We start from the raw sequence: 19,478 nt of genomic DNA on the forward strand, positions 1-19,478 counted from the left end.
TCGTGGAGTAAAGTACGGAGTGCCAACATCAGAAATTGGGCTACTGATTTGCCAAAAAGTAAATCCCTGGAAATCTTTAAAAAAAAAAAAAAAAAAACCCAGAAGGTTATTTAACAAAACTTACTGTTCTGAATCCTCAAATACTCGTTTGTCCATTTGGATGAAAAAAAAAAAATCCATCTGCTGCTAAATGAAAACGATTTTTAACCAGTTTTCCAAGTTACACCTAAATTTGGTCAAAAAATGGTAGCTGGATTGGTGAATTGGTAAAATGTGAACCAGAGATAAAAAATAATTTGCCAATATGTATATTTTTTTATCCAGAGTGTTTTGAAGAGTCTTTGAGGATTCTGGACAAATCAGTGGTAAGTTCTGTTAAACAACCTGGGTTTTTCAAAAAAGTGATTTTAGAGTTGAACATGTTGTATTTCAACATACAGGTACCAGTTACAGAGCCATGTGAAAAGACAATGTCACAAACACACACACACACACACACACACACACACTCTGATCAAATCACATCACATGCCACCTTCACTTTATGACACCAGCTAATAAAACCTCACTGTCTATTCATGCACCAGGCTTTACTGCAGTTATCCCCTACACACGTCTGGGGAGGTCAAACAAATCAAACACTAACCCAGGAAAGGCTAATTCGGATAGAGGTGACCCTGTGTGTGCGTGAGTGAGTGACTGGATACTGACACTATAAATATACGTATGCATGGTGTTGACAGCTGTGACAGGAGGGCTCTGCATGCATGTGTGGGTGTGTAATTTAATTTAAGATCTGCTATTGACATATGAACTACAGTGACCCCTCTAAAGCTCTTGAATATCATTTCAACAGGTGTTTCCATGAGTTTCTGAAGGCTGATACTCAGATTTTGTGCCAAATTAGTAATATGGAAGCAGTAGTTTACAAATGTCACTCCAGAAAATCCAAGTCCGTGGCCCCGTGATAAGAATTTTTTTTACGTCAAAAAGCTCTCTAAATTTTGCTATATAGCGACATACACTAATATTAAGGATGTCCCAATCAAGGCCAGATCCTGATGTGAGTCCTTAAATATCGAATATCTGCCAAGTCCGATCCAATACTTATAAATGTTGATTAGAATTAACATTAATTAGTGACAGCTGATATGACCTGCTGCCTGAATGTTTTGTAGACTAATAAGAGAGGAGAGATTGGATGGTGTCAGAACAGAGTCAATCATCGGTGCAACCAAATAAATCTTCACATTCACACGCTCTGATTTTCACTCGCATATACAGCGAAATGCTCGCACTGTAGTGCCTGGCTGTCATTAAGAAGAGCAACACTAGCAGGCAGAGAGGACACAACACAGTCGAGTACAGTATAGAAGGATCAGCTGGATTTTAGCCGATACATATCCATTAAAATTATTTTTTTTCCATATCGCCCATCACTTTCACATGTGAAATGTTAAATGCTCCACTCCAGTTCTTTGTGCTCTGTATTTTCCTGACTGAATCCGTTTTCTTGTGTGCATGTAAACGCAGTGACAGTGTTTGGATCGCTCACCTTGCTGTAAGGGCTGTTGTCGATGGAACTCCAGCGGAGCCACGATGAAGCTGGTCTGGCCCAGCGGGCTCCAGTGGTGCAGCACCCTCAGCGTCCACATGCCGGGCCTCAGTGGCAGGGTGAACGGCGGCCGGTAGTGGGTGACCTCAGCGGAGGCGTCCACCAGGATGTCGTAAGTGGCGGCGATGACGTTGGTGGGGTCGATCCACACCACAGTGGCCGTCAGGTTGTTCTGGCTTCGGCTCCAGCGCTGCACGGCCACCGGCTCGTCCTCAGGCCCCACGAGACCCCCCCAGTTCCTGAAGAGACGCTCCTTAGGATCCCAGTCCGTCCCAACCTGAAGAACAGGAAAAGGGTGAGGATCGTCCAGTTCGGACAGACACTCAAATTCCATCTCTGTAGTGGTCTCAGAATACAGGGGTGCACAGTTTCAGTCAACGTAGGGGCAATAGGTGCTTAAAAATTATAATGATATAACATTGACATCCAGTTGATTTTAGAATTGTTAAGGCTTTACTCATTGCTTTTAAAGCACTCCACAGTCTGGCTCCAGTATACATATTTGCCCATACATACCTGCACTCACCCTCAGATCCTGCGCCTTCAGACATACAACTAAAGGCTCCCAACCCTGGAACAGCCTTCCAGGTGAAATTCACCTTACTACCTCAGTGACTTCATTTCAATCTCTACTAAAAACTTTCATTTCTATATTCTGTGTGCAGTTTTCTTGTTCGTAAGTCTTTCTGCGATCTGTCACTTATGTCTGTTATCAATAAAGTATTTCTGATTATTGTATTGGCATGTTCTTTTTTAAAATGTATTATTTTTGTTTGTTTTTCTGTGCAGAAAAGCTTTACAAATAAAAGTCATTATCACAGCTATTGTATGACTCATAACTTGCACCAGTTTGATATATGGACAATTAATTGCTAGTTACAAGAGCATAGAATTTTCTCACTTTGAGACAATTTAATCTTATAAATGCTCATGATTATGTACCTTTTTAGGTTTGCTTTTATAGACATTTATGATAATGTACTGATTTGAAGAATACTTTCCCATTCACTGATTATATGAGAATATAGAAACTAAATTGTTTTGTATAATGCTTGGGCAAAACTGTCTGATGAAAACCCTGTATATCCAAGAGATATACTATGAAGTAACTAAGGAAAGCAGCCTTTTATAAGCTTGGTGACAACATCTTTATCATCTAATGTGTTTGCGGATACGGAAAAAGTTTTCTCAAACCATAAAGGAGCATGTAGTTGTTAGACTTCTCCAAATATCTCAAAAGGAAAAAATTCTGAGACACAAGATTTTCAACTGACAGCAACAATGCAGATTTAAAAATGGCTAATTTACATGTTTAACAAGCAGCTTAACAATAAATACATGCTGAACATATGACATTTAAATCTAAAATATGCACAGACTATCAGCTACTGGCTAAAACTACAAATATCAATGTATTTGGTCAAGTTAATATGAATACATTAGTGCGTGTGTTTGTCTGACCTGGACATGCTGCAGCCTGTTGGTGGGGTGGGGGGGGCTGGCCAGGGTGAAGTGGTCTCTGGGTGTCACCCAGGTCTCCAGGCTCTCCAGCTGGGTGGAGGCTCGGTTAGTGGCCACATGACGCACCAGGTAGCCCTGGAACTGGTCTGACAGGAAGTAGAGGTGGACTGACACTGGGTGGCTCATGGCCACGTATCTGAGAGAGACACATACATACTGTACTTAGACTGTGTCTGCAATAAAGAGGACACATTTGAAAATGCATCTTTTCTCTCTGTGTTGTCCGTTCATCCACACAAAGCTGGCAGATTGTCTCTGTCATCACTTATTCTGTGAGTCAATATTTCTAATCTCAAAGAACAGCAGCCTGTACCACGAAGAAAGGTCAATGTAGTCTGACTCTCTTTGGGTTCACTGAGCCTAACATTGGTGATCCTGATAACTGGGTTTTCCTATCCAGCTACAAGCACATTTGTGTGAAAGAGGCAGAGTTAACAGAGCCAGTTGATAACCAGCTTCCTGATACCAGAGTTGTCAATTACAAGCAACATCGCCAGAATATACGTGCAGGAAAATTTGGTAAATGTGACAGCAAAAAATGATATTCAACAAGGTGAAATGTAGAAAATATAATCACATGACTAGATTACAATAAGAAGCTGTAGAAACACTAGAAATAATTTCCAAATATTAAACGTAAGGCTAAGGCTTTAAATAAGTGTGGGAATTATTATATGTCTTTATTATAGAATAGTAGTTGATGCCTGATGAGGTCTATCTGACCGAAATGTTGCATTTATATAGTCATACAAGCTTATCAATAGTGTGGATTATTTTTCTAATAGACAACAGAGGGTATACTTTTTCTTTCCAATTATCATCACAAAGTCATCTCATGTTATTCTGAGCTGCAGTGATCAAGTAACAGTGTAGAACATCAACACTGTCAGGAATCCCTTTGGGATTGAAAGAATCTTTGTGCAATTAAAATGCAGCTATACTTGTCATTATATATTTAGTGCGGTGAACTATCTCTCCGTTTGTAAGAAGCTCTGTTTTAAAACCGGAGTGGACACATGGGAAGCCTGGAACAGAAAAGTGATTCAACTGATCTCTAAAAATATCTATTGCTCTGCGTTACTTGTCACTTTATTGTAAACTCTTTTGTCCATGTCGGGATCCGGTGGGAATAATGATAACATTTTTCCAGTGATCTGATTGGTCAGTGGTCTGATTGGGTGTTGGCAGGTTCTGATCCTCTGCAGTTAACCTGCTCTGGAGCAAATTAGCCATGCAGCCTAGGTTACCATGGTGGTCTACCCTGGTTAAAAGTGAGCCAGCTTCATGATACCAGAAAACCTGAGTTAAGATCAAAGATAGCCGGCTAACCCACTAATCTCAAGGCCAGTAATTAGCCAGAGCCTTGGTTAGCAATGAGCTAACACTCGATCAAATCACTTGTTTTTTTACTGGTGCAGCAGTCTGACAAGAGCAACACAACATGTGAACACCACCACCTGTACCATGTGACCAGCTGTACTGAAACATAGAGTAAGCGGTCATAGAGTCACAGAAGATTGAATGGAGCAAAAGCAGGAACAGTCCCTGTTTGTTAAACATTTAACTCATACGAACACACTGCTTACTAGTCGGTGGCAGTAATGCACAATTTTGGTGTTTCCAAAGCAAAAGGGAAGAAGAGATGGGACCAAAATCTCAAAGTACTAATGTTTGACATGTAGATGGTGTTCTCAAATGTAGCCACATTAGTGTAGACGTGGTCTGAGATGTTACTTTACTGAAATCACAGGTTGAAGGGAACAGACTAGTCCTGTTTTAACTCCCCCCTCCACACACACACACACACACCCAATAATGCTGCTCCGGCCCAGTCGAGCCACCAATCCCCACCCGAACTCCAACAACAAGTACCTCCTTGTACCTACTGTGGGTCTCCACCCCACACACACACACACAGCTGGAAAAATCCAGTCTGTGCAGACACTGTAGCCTGACTGTTCCCCAGGACAAGCTAACGTTATCTAGATATTTAATTTGGACTCACAAACACCAGTGGTGGTGAGTTTAGTGGAAAAACACATTTCATCTGCCAGTCCTCCTCGCTCCCTCAGACAGTAATTGTGCAGTTTCATTCCCTGCACAAAGCACAAAACCCAAATTTACTGACTCAGCGACTAAATGACTTATAATACACCCTGATACACTCATGACGGGTGAGGACTGATGAGGCCGTTACTGGCCTTTAACAAAGCCAAAAACTATTTTAGCACAGACTTTTGTTCTCACACCTGTAATTCGGTTCATTTGGTCTGAACCAAGGAAAAAATCATCAATTGTTGCCCTTTAGTTTTGCTCCATTTTTTGTTCACACTGACTAATTACAAACAAACCAAGAGCTGTAAACATGAAGGACCTGTCACAAGGACTGACAGGTAACTCATTGATTGGACATTTTCGGTGACTGTCATCACCAGAACTACATGGACCCATGTGAGGGGGCGCTACACTTTACTTTGATTTATCTTCTCTGATTTCATAAATATGATTATTATGATAATTAGTAATCCAGACGGCAACTGACGTCATATCTTGAATGGTGGCAAACGGGAAAAAAGAAGGGTCTTGTACCATAAATATGGTGGGGGTTGTGGTGTGGTCGCAACGTTTCACACATTTTTAATGAGGAACTGCTGCAATACACAGAGTAGGGCACACACTAAAACCAGTTTAAATCTTTTTCACTTTATGACATATCAGGGAAATCCCCTGCACTCGTGATATGAGTGACAGCCCGTCTACAAACTCCTGGAACCACATTGAGAACCCCTGAATCCCTTCAACAACCCAGGAACTCCTAAGACCTTTTAGACTCCTTCAAGATCTTTTGGAACCTCCTCAAGAACCACCTGGTACCATGCAGAGAACTGGATAAAATATGGCCCTTACACATACAGATGACATGACATCACACACAAAAATCAGCTTTTCTGGGTTTATGCTGTTTTTTTTTTTTTTTCAGTACTGCTGTTCGACACTGTGACAAACTGATTGCAAGGCTGACTCACACCACATCCAGCTCTCAATAAATCCTCATCTGGTACCCATGTTCATACCTGCAGCTGTTGTCATTGGGGTGGCCCTGCAGCGAGCTCGCAGCGCGGGACAGTCCCATACGTGCGAAGGCGTGGTAGTGGCTGAGCGCGGAGTCTGATAGGCTGGCGGGGCCGTCCGTGTCCTGCTCATAGATGTTTTCCCAGTAGGCCTGGAGGCTCGGGGTGCCTGAGGTGTACGTCCCGAACAGGTAGGAGTCCAGCTGGTTGATGATCTCCTGACTGACACTGGCCTCGAACTTCCTGGCAAAGAAGGTGGGTCTGGATGCTTGCTGTGGTCAGAAAAGACAGAAGGAGACAAGGACGGCTGATTACTGTAAGACCAACTTTGACCTTCAACAAAAAAAAATTGTTAAGACACAGAAGATAATATATAAAACAAGGAGAAACAAGTGTATAACCCCAAAGGAAAAGTTCACGAGTCCTGAGAGAGAAATGAACTCCGGCAACACTGGCAGCATTCATCTCGGTTGTAGTAGTGCTCATTTCTGTTCGTCCAGATGTGAAACCACTGAATTACAGTTTAAGCAAAGCAAAGAGTAAAAATGCTAAAATAATCTCCATCGTTATGCCAGTTTAAAAGCTTCAACAGGCAAGCAAGATCCATCAGTTAGTTTCGTAGTAGGACTACATAATTCCTACTGCGTAATTCTGACTGAGGCCAATGACCATAATGTAATCAATAAAAGAAAAGGAGCATTTCAATAGGAGGACGTGTATTATAACAACTTCTAAACATTAATTACAGTGGCAATATTTAATGCCATTAATAGGAGCAAATATCTCCATAATTTCAAAATGTCGTTCTTTCGTCTCTTGCTATGGTGAGTTTGATCTCAAAATGAATGTATAATTGATCAATATTTTACTGTAATGTTAAATGGTTCTGATGTAATATTTTGATCAAATTCCAGGCAGGAATATTTTTAACAAGTATGTGCTTAAATGACTTTACAGTAATTATAAACCATAAGCAAGCACGCAATCTTCATCTATAAAGTACTTTACAAAACAGAAGTTACAAAGTGTTTTATAGAAAGAAGAGAAAGATCAAAAACAATCTTGTTTTCTTGATGTGAACTTTTACTTTGTGGGTTATGCAGTTATTAACAGGTTGAAATCATAAGTCTACATTGTAAATGAGAATAGTCCTAAGAGTGGGAAACATACTTCTGCACTTCGATAAATATGGATCATTTTGAGAGTCAACAGTCACTGTGGGAGGTGAATCTTGCCTATGGAGTTTATGAAACATGCTGCCACAGATGTGCTTATTCACTATCCTGTGTTTACATCCAACATTCCTGCATGACCACTAGTGTTAACCTGATCTGTACCAAAGAAAACATTAAATAAAGCGGCCTCAGAGCCTGATGCGTCAGTGGTGTCTGTGACATGACGTTCAAGTACAACGCTGCTGTAAAACTGCACCTAAATGATGCTCATTAACACTGATTACAGGCTGATTCAGAGCCGGTCTGCTACTGTTCCCACTGAGCCTGGTGAGGCTCTTCAGAGCTGGTTCTTTCTACATGTTCAGTACGACCTGTGGTCACTGTTTGAGCCAAAAGCACTGCAGCAAGTGACCTTCTCACATGTTCATCATACACACAAACTATTTATACTCAACAGAAAAACAGAAGAGTTTTTAATCATCTCATACTATCCAGAGTCTGTGGCCCACACAGTTTGACACCATGCCAGCATATCAAAGTAGAAGTGAAGGGCTCTCCTTGAATTCCCAGAAACACACATCCCACATCCTGGAGAACTGCTGGATAAGAAGACCATGTCACAATATTCTAATACCTAATACCTAATATCTTCTAAGGCTGTTGAATTTATGTCCATTTTAAAGTAAGTTTTAATTAATTAAATTAGAAAATGTCCTTTATTTTGAAGCCTAAACACAAAAAGTGGAGAGCTGCATCTCACTTCCACTGTGACCAACAGGCTTTGTTTTGGTGCTTATGCTACTGTCCAGACCCTGATTGATAAATTGTCCAGGCCAATATATCAGCAGCTTACATATTTTTGCAGATATATTGGTATTGGCATATAGTATTTCAACCGATAAGTAGCAAAAAATGTCAGCACAGGAATGTCAAAGATTGAAGTTTGAGGGAATTTAGAAACAGTGTCTCCATTATATAGTTTCTCCAACAGAGAGCCACTGTAAAATGTCATGCTCAGTACATATGTTGGTCACAAATTTAAGGAAACAAAAAATGTTTGTTTATGGTATGCATTCATGTTAAAAAAAAACATCGGCCGATATCTGACTATCGAACTCTCAAATTTCAATATCTTTATCAGCCCAAAGGATCCAGTATCGGTCAGGCTCTGCAACTGTGATGTGAGTAAATGTTGTTGTGTTCTGACTTAATGTGTTTTATAAGTTTTGATGATTCTGCAATGTGAGTAAACTAGGGCAGCAACTAACAACTTTTTTCGTTATCGATTAATCTGCCGATCGTTTTCTCAATTCATTGATTCATTGTTTGGTCTATAAAGTGTCCAAATTGTGAATTTCAATTTCCCAAAGTTCACATAATAAAACTGCTTGTTTTGTCCGACCAACAATCCAAAACTTTAATTTCTGGAACCAAAGAATCTTAATTATAAAATTGCTAGCTCAACTAATTGATTAATTGTTTCAGCTCTTCAGAGCAACACTGTGGCGAGTTAATGCTCTTGTGCGTTAACGATGTGGTTATGATTACACAAAACTCTACTGTCTCTATATCTACATCACAAAACTCAAGACACTTTACATATGAAAAAGACTCTTCTATCCTGCAGCCTGTGGAAAACCAAGGAAAGGATTTGTCAAATCATACACACACACACACACACACACACACACACACACACCATGTGGCCCAGTCTGGAGGAAGGAAGGGCCGGGTTTCTGATGTCATCAGGAGGGTGTGACCTCACCAAACCAGCTCTTGGTGGGCTCCGGCAGCACCAGCGAGCCAGGAAACCCCAACGTAATAAGAACCACGAGGACTGCCCCGGCTGCAGCGGAGCTCTTTATTCAGCAGGACAGTTTTATCTGTGTGGTTATTCTGGGACTGTTACCTAACAATCTGTGTCCTTACACAGCTAAAGACAACAGTGGAAACCACTAGTTACAGGGTTTCCTTCATCACAAGATCAGAGGGAAATTATATAAAAGTGCCTTTACTGTATGTTCTCTACTCTCCCTAAAAAGAGGCCAGCCAAATATGATTTAAGCAGCTGCTTCTCTTGGAGCTGTTTCACTTTATTAAGTCAAGAATTAACAGGTTTTAACCTTGTGAACATGCTGCTTTGGATTTTACTTTCTCGTTGTTTTAGTTTATTTTTACTTTACACTAGAGCTATAACTGAAAATCTCTTTTCATTATTGATTAATCTTTTAATTATTATTTCGATTAACAGATATCTTTTGTCTATAAAATGCCAGAAAATTGTGCAAAAAGCCCGCCACAATATCCCAGATCCCAAGGTGACATCTTTATATAACTGGTTTTGTCTGAACAACAGTCCAAAACCCCAAATTCACAGTGATGAGACAGAGAAAAGCAGGCAAATGTTTGAAAATAAGAGTTTGATGGATGGGTTTTTTCAATTTAACCGAGAAAACAATCAGAAGATTAATTGTTTGATCAATAAATTGTCAGCCCAAGTTGTCAAACTGCTTGTTTTTTTTACAACCAACAGTCCAAAACCCAAATAAATCCAACTCTACTATTATAGAAGACTAGAAAAACCAGTAAATATTTACATTTGAGAAGCTGGAACCAGTGAATCTTTTGCATTTTTGCTTTAAAAAAAAGAAAAAAAGACTTAAAACGATTAATCGATTATCAAAATTTTTGCTGATTAATTTTCTTTTGATCGACTAACCAACTAATTATTTTCTAAGTTCTAAACAATATTGGCGCTGCAAATAATGACCGTTTCATTAACAATTAATCATTCTTTTTTATTAATCTACACTAGTCTATAAAATGTACAAAAACAGAGAGACGGGCAACTGAAGGATGAATATCATAATTTCCCAGAGCCCAACGTGACTTCTTCATATTACTTGCTTTGTTTGACCAACAGTCCATAACCCCCAAAATATTCAGTTTACAATGATTTAAATGAGAGACACATTTGAGACGCTGGAACCAGGAAATCAGGAAAATTACGATTAATAGATTATCAAAATTGTTGCTGATTCATTTTCTTTCGATTGTCTAATCATTTCAGCACCAACTTAAAACAGATTTCCCTCACTCTTTGGTTCATGTGACTGACTCTGTGCAGTGTGGTGGATGTTGCTGATCTACAACTCAAAATTCTTCGTTTCTTAATATCAGGTCTCCAGTTTGTAAGAGATCCCTAATCTCAAAGAGTCTCAAAGGTTAAATAATGGAAATAAAGTGTGTATTGTACTGTATATACTGTACATGTGTGATCCTGTGCCTTACATTCAAGCAGTCTTTCTAGCTGGCAAACCCGGGCATTATGATAATGACAACCTTAGAAACCTCAGCGGCAACTAGCTACAAAGCTCTAAAAATACCAACCGCCTCAACTGTACAGCTGTTTCCAGGATCAGCTCTTCTTATAGAAACCATCAGTAGCTTGACCACAGACGCTGTCTTCAGGTCTGTCGTTACATGGAGCCAAGGGCCGCCTGTTGTAAGTAAAAGCAGCACTGCTAATTTGTGAATACGAAGCTATTCTGGTCCCCGGCCACCGAGGCCCTGAGAAGGAAGGGTGGGCAGAACAGAGTGACTGAAAGCAGACGGTTACTAACATGATGATGGTTATCTTTGTAGCTGAGCTGACCAGTCATTACAGGGCTGCAACATTATCATGTTTGAAACAAGAAAATCCAAAAAATGATCACCCATGGAAAGCTTTGTGACCACTGAGAAGTTAAAGCAAGGTCTGTCACATTAAATATCATCAGTCGTGGTAGAAAAGTCAAGTAATAAAACCGTGTTTCTTATTATTTTTAAGAAATAATCATACATGACATTGCCAACAACCAGCAGACTGCTATGTTTCTTTCTGTCTCATCTGAGAGTTAACAGTTATGGTAGTCAAACGCTGAAAGCAGGGGCTGGCTGCACAAAGCTACAGAGGACATTTAAGTTTCTTGGTTGCACAAAGCCGTCTATGTCTAAGGCAAGGCAAGGCAGTTTTATTTATAAAGCACGTCTCATATACTGAGGCAGATTCAAGGTGCTGCTAAGAAAAAACTCAGCGTCTCAGAAAAATGTCTCTGCTGGTGCACAGCGTCACTTTGCACTGGGCGCCTGCACAGAAACACAGCCCTTAATTTTGGTCAATAGTGTGGTGGCAGAATTTCACACAACTGGAAGCAACTGCTCAAGTTTTCAAGCAGGTAAACAAAATGATGCAGTAAGCAAAGCAGAAGGATATGAAAGCACGCACGATTCTTTTAGTATCTGTGACAAACAATATTGCTCAGATTTTTTTAATTTTCAAAAGTCTCTTGGCCAATTAGCCAAAAAATGTTTTTAGGTCTTTAAGTCTCACCTGGAAGCGCGGCAGATCTGAGGGCTTGAAGTCGTTGGGTGAGCAGCCACACCAGTCCACAATGTGCTTGTACTGACATTTACATCCCAGTTTGCGGTTCCAGTTGGTGAGCCTCAGGTTGTTGTCCACCATGGTCTCACAGTGGGCGCTGTTCTCCAGCACAGTGTGGAAAAATGACTGGAGGTGGAAGAGAGTACAGAAAGGCCGACATGTTTATTCACATCGGTCTTTTAATCTCAATAAAATATCTAATCTAAATACAAAATCAGACGTCAAATTTTAAACAAATATTTCAGCTGCATATAATGATCATTTTCAATACTGATTAATCTAATAATCATTTGTTTGATGGATCTTGATGTGTTAGTCTCATGGCGTTATTGTTTTAAACTGGTCTTAGTTATTCCTATGGTTTTAAACAGTTGTTTAAAAAAAACTGTGTTGTTTAAAAGTACCACTTAGGTTGCTTCTAGGATTAAATCTTTTATATGATTGTATTAAGAGATTTCATTCAGGACTTTATAATATAATTTCTGTCTAACTCTGATTTATGGTATATTTTGTTTGTCTGTGACTCATCGTCATTGCTGCTTTGGCCAAAAAACTAGAAAATTTTTTTTTTATCTCAATGAGGCTTTCCTGGTTAAATAAACTATAACCGTTTAACCTACAAATAAAAAAAAATGTGTGGAATCTTGGCCGACCAATGGTCCAAAACCCAAAGATATGCAATTTACAATGATATGAGCAGAAATGCTCACATTGGAGAAGCTGGATTCAGTAAATGTTTGTTATTTTTGCTTGATAAATGACTCAAATGATGAATCGATTACCTTAGACCCAGTTTACACTGAGTCACTTCAGGCTTCTTGGGCAGATCGGATAGATATCCAATCTCAAAAAAGCGTAGTGTAAATGCATCCAAGACGCATTTAAGGCGGACTGAAATCTGATTGCTAAGACACATTCTAGCCAAATGTTGAAAAGGTGTAAATGCTTCTGTCTCTCCAAGACACATATGTAAACTTTTACTCCTCCTAACTGTAACTACGTCAGCCTCTACAGGATCCCCTGTGATAACGGCAGCTAACGTAAAACTATAATTACACTGAAATTAGCCGTCGGTCTCCCTGCACTGCTAGCCGTTATTGCTAACAGTTGAATGTTGTAACTACTGAAAGAAGTTATTCTTCATCTAGTATTTTTGTCAATTATGAAACAGTTTCAGGTGCATTACCACCACATCTGGACTGGAGTAGATCTGACCCTAATTTACACGTAGCCCGGGAAAACCAAGACAGATGCAATGGTCTGGCCAGCAAAGACACATATTGTATATGTGGCTAGGTGTGAATTAAAGCGTCTTAAATCTCATTTCATAAAAGACACTTGAAAATGTAAATGGGGACAACATTTTTGTTGAGCTATTTTCTATTAATAGACTAATTAATTATTCCACTAATTGTATCACCTCTAACCAATATAAACTGTTTTACTGTACAATGACTAAAAGGAAGAAATAACAAAAATATATCTAGTTTGTTTCAGGGATGCCAAATATGGATTTTTTGCAGGTGAATACAGAAACTGTAACTGTATAAAAACATTTTTGGATGGCCAGCAGCAGTGTTGATTTGTCAGTCAGTCCAGAGACAGATAACACAGCCTCTACAAGGTGGAAATATGCTGTTGATATTCATGTTCTCCTCTAGGGGACACCAGCAGACGCGTTCTTTGTATTTGTATAGAGAGTCTGAAGGGTGACTTGAGTGCATGTGTGTGTTACCTCAGCAGGCAGCAGTGTGTAGGCGTAGAAGCGCTTCATGCTGCTGACCAGCTCGTCTCGGGAGTTGACCACATAGTCCACAAAGGGCCGGTTGACCAGGAACCAATCAGAGCCTCCGTCCACCGCAATGCCCTCTGGGATCTTGCGGTCCCCGAGACGCCACATGTGGGTGTCGCACTCGTAGAAGAGACGGTCCAGACCCTGTTTACGGATGAAACTGAGAGGACACACAGCATCCAGGGTTCAAATACTAAAGTATATATATATGAAGCTTCAAATACACCTGGAGATAAATGTACTATCAGACTGTAGAGAGACAAGTATACTGTATTTCTAGAAGATTATCAGTGAATACAAGCTCACTATTCAGCCACTGATCACTGACTGATAAGTGCCTTTGTGAATAAGCCGGTGTTTAAACTGAAAAACAGACTAAAGTTTCACCACTTGAATAAATCATAATTACATTAAACTAAAAGAGGACAAAACCAAAATTATAAAATGTTGCTATAATATTGCTAATATATAGATGCCAAGTCAGGCGTAGTTTTAAGAGCCTTAAAACTCTGGCATCTGAGAAAAGACGTCTTAACGGTTCAATTCAATGTCTTGTGAGTTGGAATAACCTAGAAATCTGTAATTTGTGGCATTTTTGCTTGAAAAGAAAATCTAAATGAAACTACCACAATTAATTAATTTTTTAAATAACTTGCTTATGGGAACATTAAATACTATTTTAAATTTTTTTCCAAAAATTTGCATTGAACTCAAGACAATTTTACCTCCCTTACAAAAAATAAGATCACCATCATCATCAGAGACAAAGAAACACATAAAGGAAGAGAAAAAGAGAAACTGTGATAAAGAGACACAGTGAGAGACAGACTCTCTCTCTCTCTTACCGTGCGTTGTCTCTGCCGTGAGATTTGATGAAGTTCATGTTGCGGTACTTGGACAGGAAAGCCACCAGCTGTTCATTGGTCCTGAAGGGAGACAGCAGTTGTCAATCATCAACTCAGACAACCACAGAAACACACTTCCAGACCAGCATCACCCTGTAAACTCTGAGTCTACTAATATGTCACTTTACTGATCTACAGGGCAGATGTAAAGCTGAGTGACAGTGGCTCTGGTGATGGCAATGTGGGTCGGTTGGTCCCCCATTTTGATCCAGACTGAAATATCTCAACAACTACTGGATGGATTGGCATGAAATTTGGTGCAGACATTCATTTTCCCCATCAGGATAAATTTTGACAACTTCTTTAACTGTCCACCTAGCGCCACCATCAGGTAAAAATTTCAGTTTGTCTAATACTCTGGGTGATGACCAAATTTAAGAATAAGTCTATGCTCAGCAACCCAACCTCATATTTTGTTCACATTTACCTTTCATAATTGAAATTGCTGAAACATTTTGTGTTATCAAACAACCTCTGGAAGTCGTCATCCGTGTTTGGCCACAAGAGAAAGAAAAACACACCACCAAACCATAAAATAGACTCACGCAATGAACATTCCCAATAGCTGTGTTTTTAACAGTGTTTAAGGGAGGATTTTCCCCTTTAAATGGATACATGTCTAAGCAGGATGCAATTCAATATTTTAATGAGGCGACTCTCTCTTTTAAACAATTCAAAACAATCTTCCATCAAGGGGAATTAAAGTGACTCCATGTAACTCTGTTTGGGACAGCTGGACCAGTTTATTTAGCTTCGTCTTCCAACTGAGAGAAAACATGTAAGCTGCAGTGTGTGGCCTGAAGTGGAGGCAGCACATTCAAACAGCCACTCCCTGCATGCAGTGTGAGCTGTAAGCACACGGCTCGAGCCTGATGCCTGATGAGTAGACGGGACAGCAGACAGATTATGCTTTGATTATATTCGATTACAGTCGTTAAGACGAACTGCAGGCGTACATGCGTGTGTTTGTGGTCGTCAGTAACACACACATACATTTAAATCTAACTGAGGCTGCTGTGCTTTTGCAACCATTTTATCTAAAACTGGTCATATATCACAAAATATGTTTCTCATCTACGATTTGTTTTTGCAAATGATGATCTTTCAAAACGTCACAGCTGCATTTAGACTTAGGATACTTAAAGGAATAGTTCGACATTTTGAGAAATACGGTTATTCGCTTTCTTGCTGAAAGTTAGATGAGAAGATTGATGCCACTCTTATCTCTATACTAAATATAAGCTACAGCCGGCAGGCAGATAGCTTAGCTTAGCAAAAAGTCTGGAAACAGGGGGAAACAGCTAGCCTGGCTGTGTCCAAAGTAAAAAAATCTACCTACCAACACCTCTAAAGCTCACTAATTAACGTGTTGTATCTCATTTGTTTAATCTGTACAAAAACAAAGTGTAATGGGAGGTTATGTGCTGGACTATTTCTTGACCGCGTGCAGGAACTTCCTGGAGTCTTGTTGTCACAGTAACTGCGCCCAGCCAAGGAATAGTCGGGCACATAACCCCGTAAAACTGCAACATGCCTTTTTTACACTTTTAGTACGTATTAAACAAACTACACATAACATGTTAATCAGTAATCTTTAGAGGTGCTGGTGTATTTTGTAACAGAGCCAGGTTAGCTGTTTCCCCCTGTTTCCAGTCTTTATGCTAAGCTAAGCTAACCAGCTGCTGTCTGTTACTTCATATTTACCATATAGACATGAGAGTGGCATCAATCTTCATCTTCATCATCTATCTCTCAGTATGTTGGGACTATCCCTTTAAATTTCCTAAATTTGTCTCTGTCTACAGACTTGAGTGCAGCTCACTGCGTTTGCTTTTAGGTAAAAAGTATGAATTGTGTCCATCTTCTATCTAAACAATAAGGAACAAAAGCCAATATTATGCCTACTACTAAAAGCAATAAGATTGGTTGTTTGTTTTTCTGTCAGATGTCCGATCCTCTGCACCAAGCCGATATTCAGTTTAATATTTCATGTCAGTGTTTTATGTGACCTTCAATGGATACAGAGAAACATACAGTAGCTACTAACACACATGCACACACACACACATTTCCATCGACTCACACTCCATGCGCCTTCATGATGTCACCGCTATTGATGGCGTGGTGCTAATGCTGTGGCTGAGCTATGGATTTTAGCTGGAAGGGTGTTCAAACAGTCACTTTGATGGGAGGACAGAAGAGAATGGCTCAGTGTGTGTGTTCTTGTATTTCTATCCTCATGAGGAGCCCTCATGAAGAACAATGCAGACATTTTGTTAGTCTTTAAAGAGGAAGTTAGCACTTTTAAGATAAACAGTCACTGGTTTACTTTGGGGAAAGAGGTCAGTTTAGGATCAGGGTTTGAGTTTGGGGTTAAGAATGGAATCAAGATTAAGCTGTAATAAGATTTTAGCAATAAACTTTATTTTAACTTAATTCAACATGAGCTGTCAGAAGATCATACCTGTTACATGTTACATGTAAACAAACTCCAGTTTAACCCAGGTAATATATCTAAGCTACTTATTTTTGGAAGCAAAACCAAAGCACACCTAAAACGTTCAGTGCATGCTGCACATTAGGTATGAAAGGTCAAAGTTGAACCATGAAGTAGCTCTGCAAAATATAATGGACATTTACAACTGAGAGTTTGGTTGAGTTTCAACTTTTTTCTACTTCCAAATAATTTGGTTTAGGTAATTGGGTTAAACTGGGGATTTGTTTAAATCCTGACCTAAGCTTGAAAGCTGTCCAGGAGTGTTTTGGTAATGAGTTGTTCGTTTAGGTAATTTTTTAAGAAGAAAAATCAAAGCATTCTCTGGTTATAGCTTCTCTAACATGAGAAGAATTCGCTGTAAACTGAATATCTTTGGACAAAAAAATTTCCCTTTTATTTACTAATGGCTCTAAAAAACTGCATTTTCCTTAAAATACCAACCCAGTTAGCCAAGACAGCTTGGCTCAACAGTGGTGGAAATCCAGCAGGACTGGCTGCCAGACCCTTATCAAGACTAGTCATGAATGATGCATTAGAATTGGCACAAGTAGGCTATAAATCGGCCAATGGAATTATACCGAATTCATTGGCCCAAACCTAATCCAAGCGCTGCTTACTGGAGCTGATTCTTAGCACAAATCATGCATATATGGCTGCCAAAATCTAGGAACTCCATATGGGTCAAAGTCAGTTCACATGTGGTCCTCCATTTCCAGCCGAGTTCACAGACACTCCGCAACTGGCTCGACTCCGCTGGCTATCTGGTAAAGACACAACCATCTGGACCTCATCCTGCTTAAAAGAATCACAACCTCTCTTCACCAGTTAAAACACACCGATGAGCCAAACACAAGAATGACTGTTTTCTCAACAAACCTCTTTATGGTACCTCTTTTCTTCACTGCTGCAGCTACAGTACAGTGGGTGAATCATCAGTCAATATGACCACTGATCACAGCCAAGCTCCTTCCTTAACAATACATATCCCCAAGCAGCAAGACAGCCATTAAAGGGCTCTGCTTCAAAGCTATAGACTCCCAATCCATCCAGAGTCAAGACACTTGGGGTCTATCGGCCATGTAACCTGATCCATAAGACCTTAAACAAACCAAACAAGGCCTGCAGGGCTGCGAGGCCACTGGTTAGTGGTCATTAGTTGCCACAGTGCTTTAACAAATCAATGTGCTGTGTGTTCAGCAGGAACTTGACATGGTGGGTAAATTTCCTACAGGGATACAAAACAGGGAACAATGGAGGGATTTTCAACCAAACCTTTATGGAGGTTTATGGAGAGTCTGTTTCAGTGAGACCATTTCTATCTTTTGGCCTTTAGTCTTTTGGTTTCAGCAAAAATAGAAAATCTCATAAGAGCCATGGTTGCGAATAATAATTTTGGGGCCTCGTTAGCTTGAAATATGGTAACAATGGGTGCTCAGATTTTACTTACTTTAAGTACAATGTCAAACTGCCTGCAATAAAAAAGTAAACTAAATCCAATTACTAAGAGTTGACCCCAGTCTCTCACCTGATGGGGTAGTCTGCAGCGCTGAGGTTGATGAAGAAGTCCCAGGACCAGTCGGCCATTTTGAGAAGGTCCTCCATGCTGCGTAGGTACATAGTCAACAGGCTGGCCCCGCCCCAGATGGTGGACATCCGCCAGGGAGTCACCCGGACGTTGGGATACTGGCTGGTCAGAGACAGGACCTCTCTGTGGAGGTAGTTGGACCTCTGAGGATGGTGTAAAATGGAAAGACAACAAAAATGAAGGTTATTGTGTGCTTTTATTTTTAAAAACTATACTTTTTAAATCGGCATACTGCTAGTACTACCAATTCCCCTGAGAGCTAACAGGCCAATCTGCAGTTCTGGGGTAGCCTGGTCCCAAATATCCAAATCGCCCCCACATCTCCAGTTTTTGGCCCCGTCATGTCTTTTTCGGTCGACAGAGGAGCTATTAGCCGAAGTGGTGGCTGGGAGCTAACTTAACATTTGTCATGTTAGTCAAAGAAATATGTTGTTTTAAGAGGTGTTATACAGTATCTGTAAGTAACGCATACAGCTGCGTCAATCTCATTCACGTTTCTCGACAATTTTCTGTCACTTTTTAAATTTATTTTAAAAAGTAGTTTGCATGTTATTGACACAGAATGACAGTCAGGGGTCTCACCTGGTCTACATGGATGTAGTAGTAGTGCGACGTGTGGTAGATGGCTTTGAAGAGACGCTGGAACTGACGCGAGGCTCGGCCGTGGACGACCAGGACGAAGGCGATCCGTACAGGCACAAGCTGGGCAGCATCTGCGGGGTCCTCATCCCACTGTACGTTCACATTAGCCTTACCTGGACAAAAAGACAAGGACATCAGCTCATGAAACATACAGCATTTTTCACAGGGCAGCTGGAAAATGATTCAACTTTAATTATGCTTTTAATGATGCTTTCATGTCCTGTTGGACATACAGTTAACGTCAGCACCTGG

The 19,478-nt window shown here is 40.1% G+C and overlaps 1 protein-coding gene across 1 annotated transcript in view; it reads right to left on the reverse strand.

The window, feature by feature from the left end:
* The window catches only part of LOC122869063 (xylosyltransferase 1-like), a 43,003-nt gene that overhangs the window by 5,666 nt on the left and 17,859 nt on the right, over positions 1–19,478 (reverse strand). Inside the window, exons 3-10 of the mRNA XM_044181621.1 lie at positions 19,167–19,339; positions 18,525–18,727; positions 14,443–14,523; positions 13,541–13,757; positions 11,755–11,931; positions 6,211–6,479; positions 3,077–3,272; positions 1,556–1,892 (exon numbers count right to left, since the gene is read on the reverse strand). Of these exons, the coding sequence (XP_044037556.1) occupies positions 1,556–1,892; positions 3,077–3,272; positions 6,211–6,479; positions 11,755–11,931; positions 13,541–13,757; positions 14,443–14,523; positions 18,525–18,727; positions 19,167–19,339 (1,653 nt within the window). The remainder of the gene's footprint in view (positions 1–1,555; positions 1,893–3,076; positions 3,273–6,210; positions 6,480–11,754; positions 11,932–13,540; positions 13,758–14,442; positions 14,524–18,524; positions 18,728–19,166; positions 19,340–19,478) is intronic.

The sequence above is a fragment of the Siniperca chuatsi genome, linkage group LG21 (assembly GCF_020085105.1).
Source record: "Siniperca chuatsi isolate FFG_IHB_CAS linkage group LG21, ASM2008510v1, whole genome shotgun sequence".
NCBI classification, from domain to species: Eukaryota; Metazoa; Chordata; class Actinopteri; order Centrarchiformes; family Sinipercidae; genus Siniperca; species Siniperca chuatsi.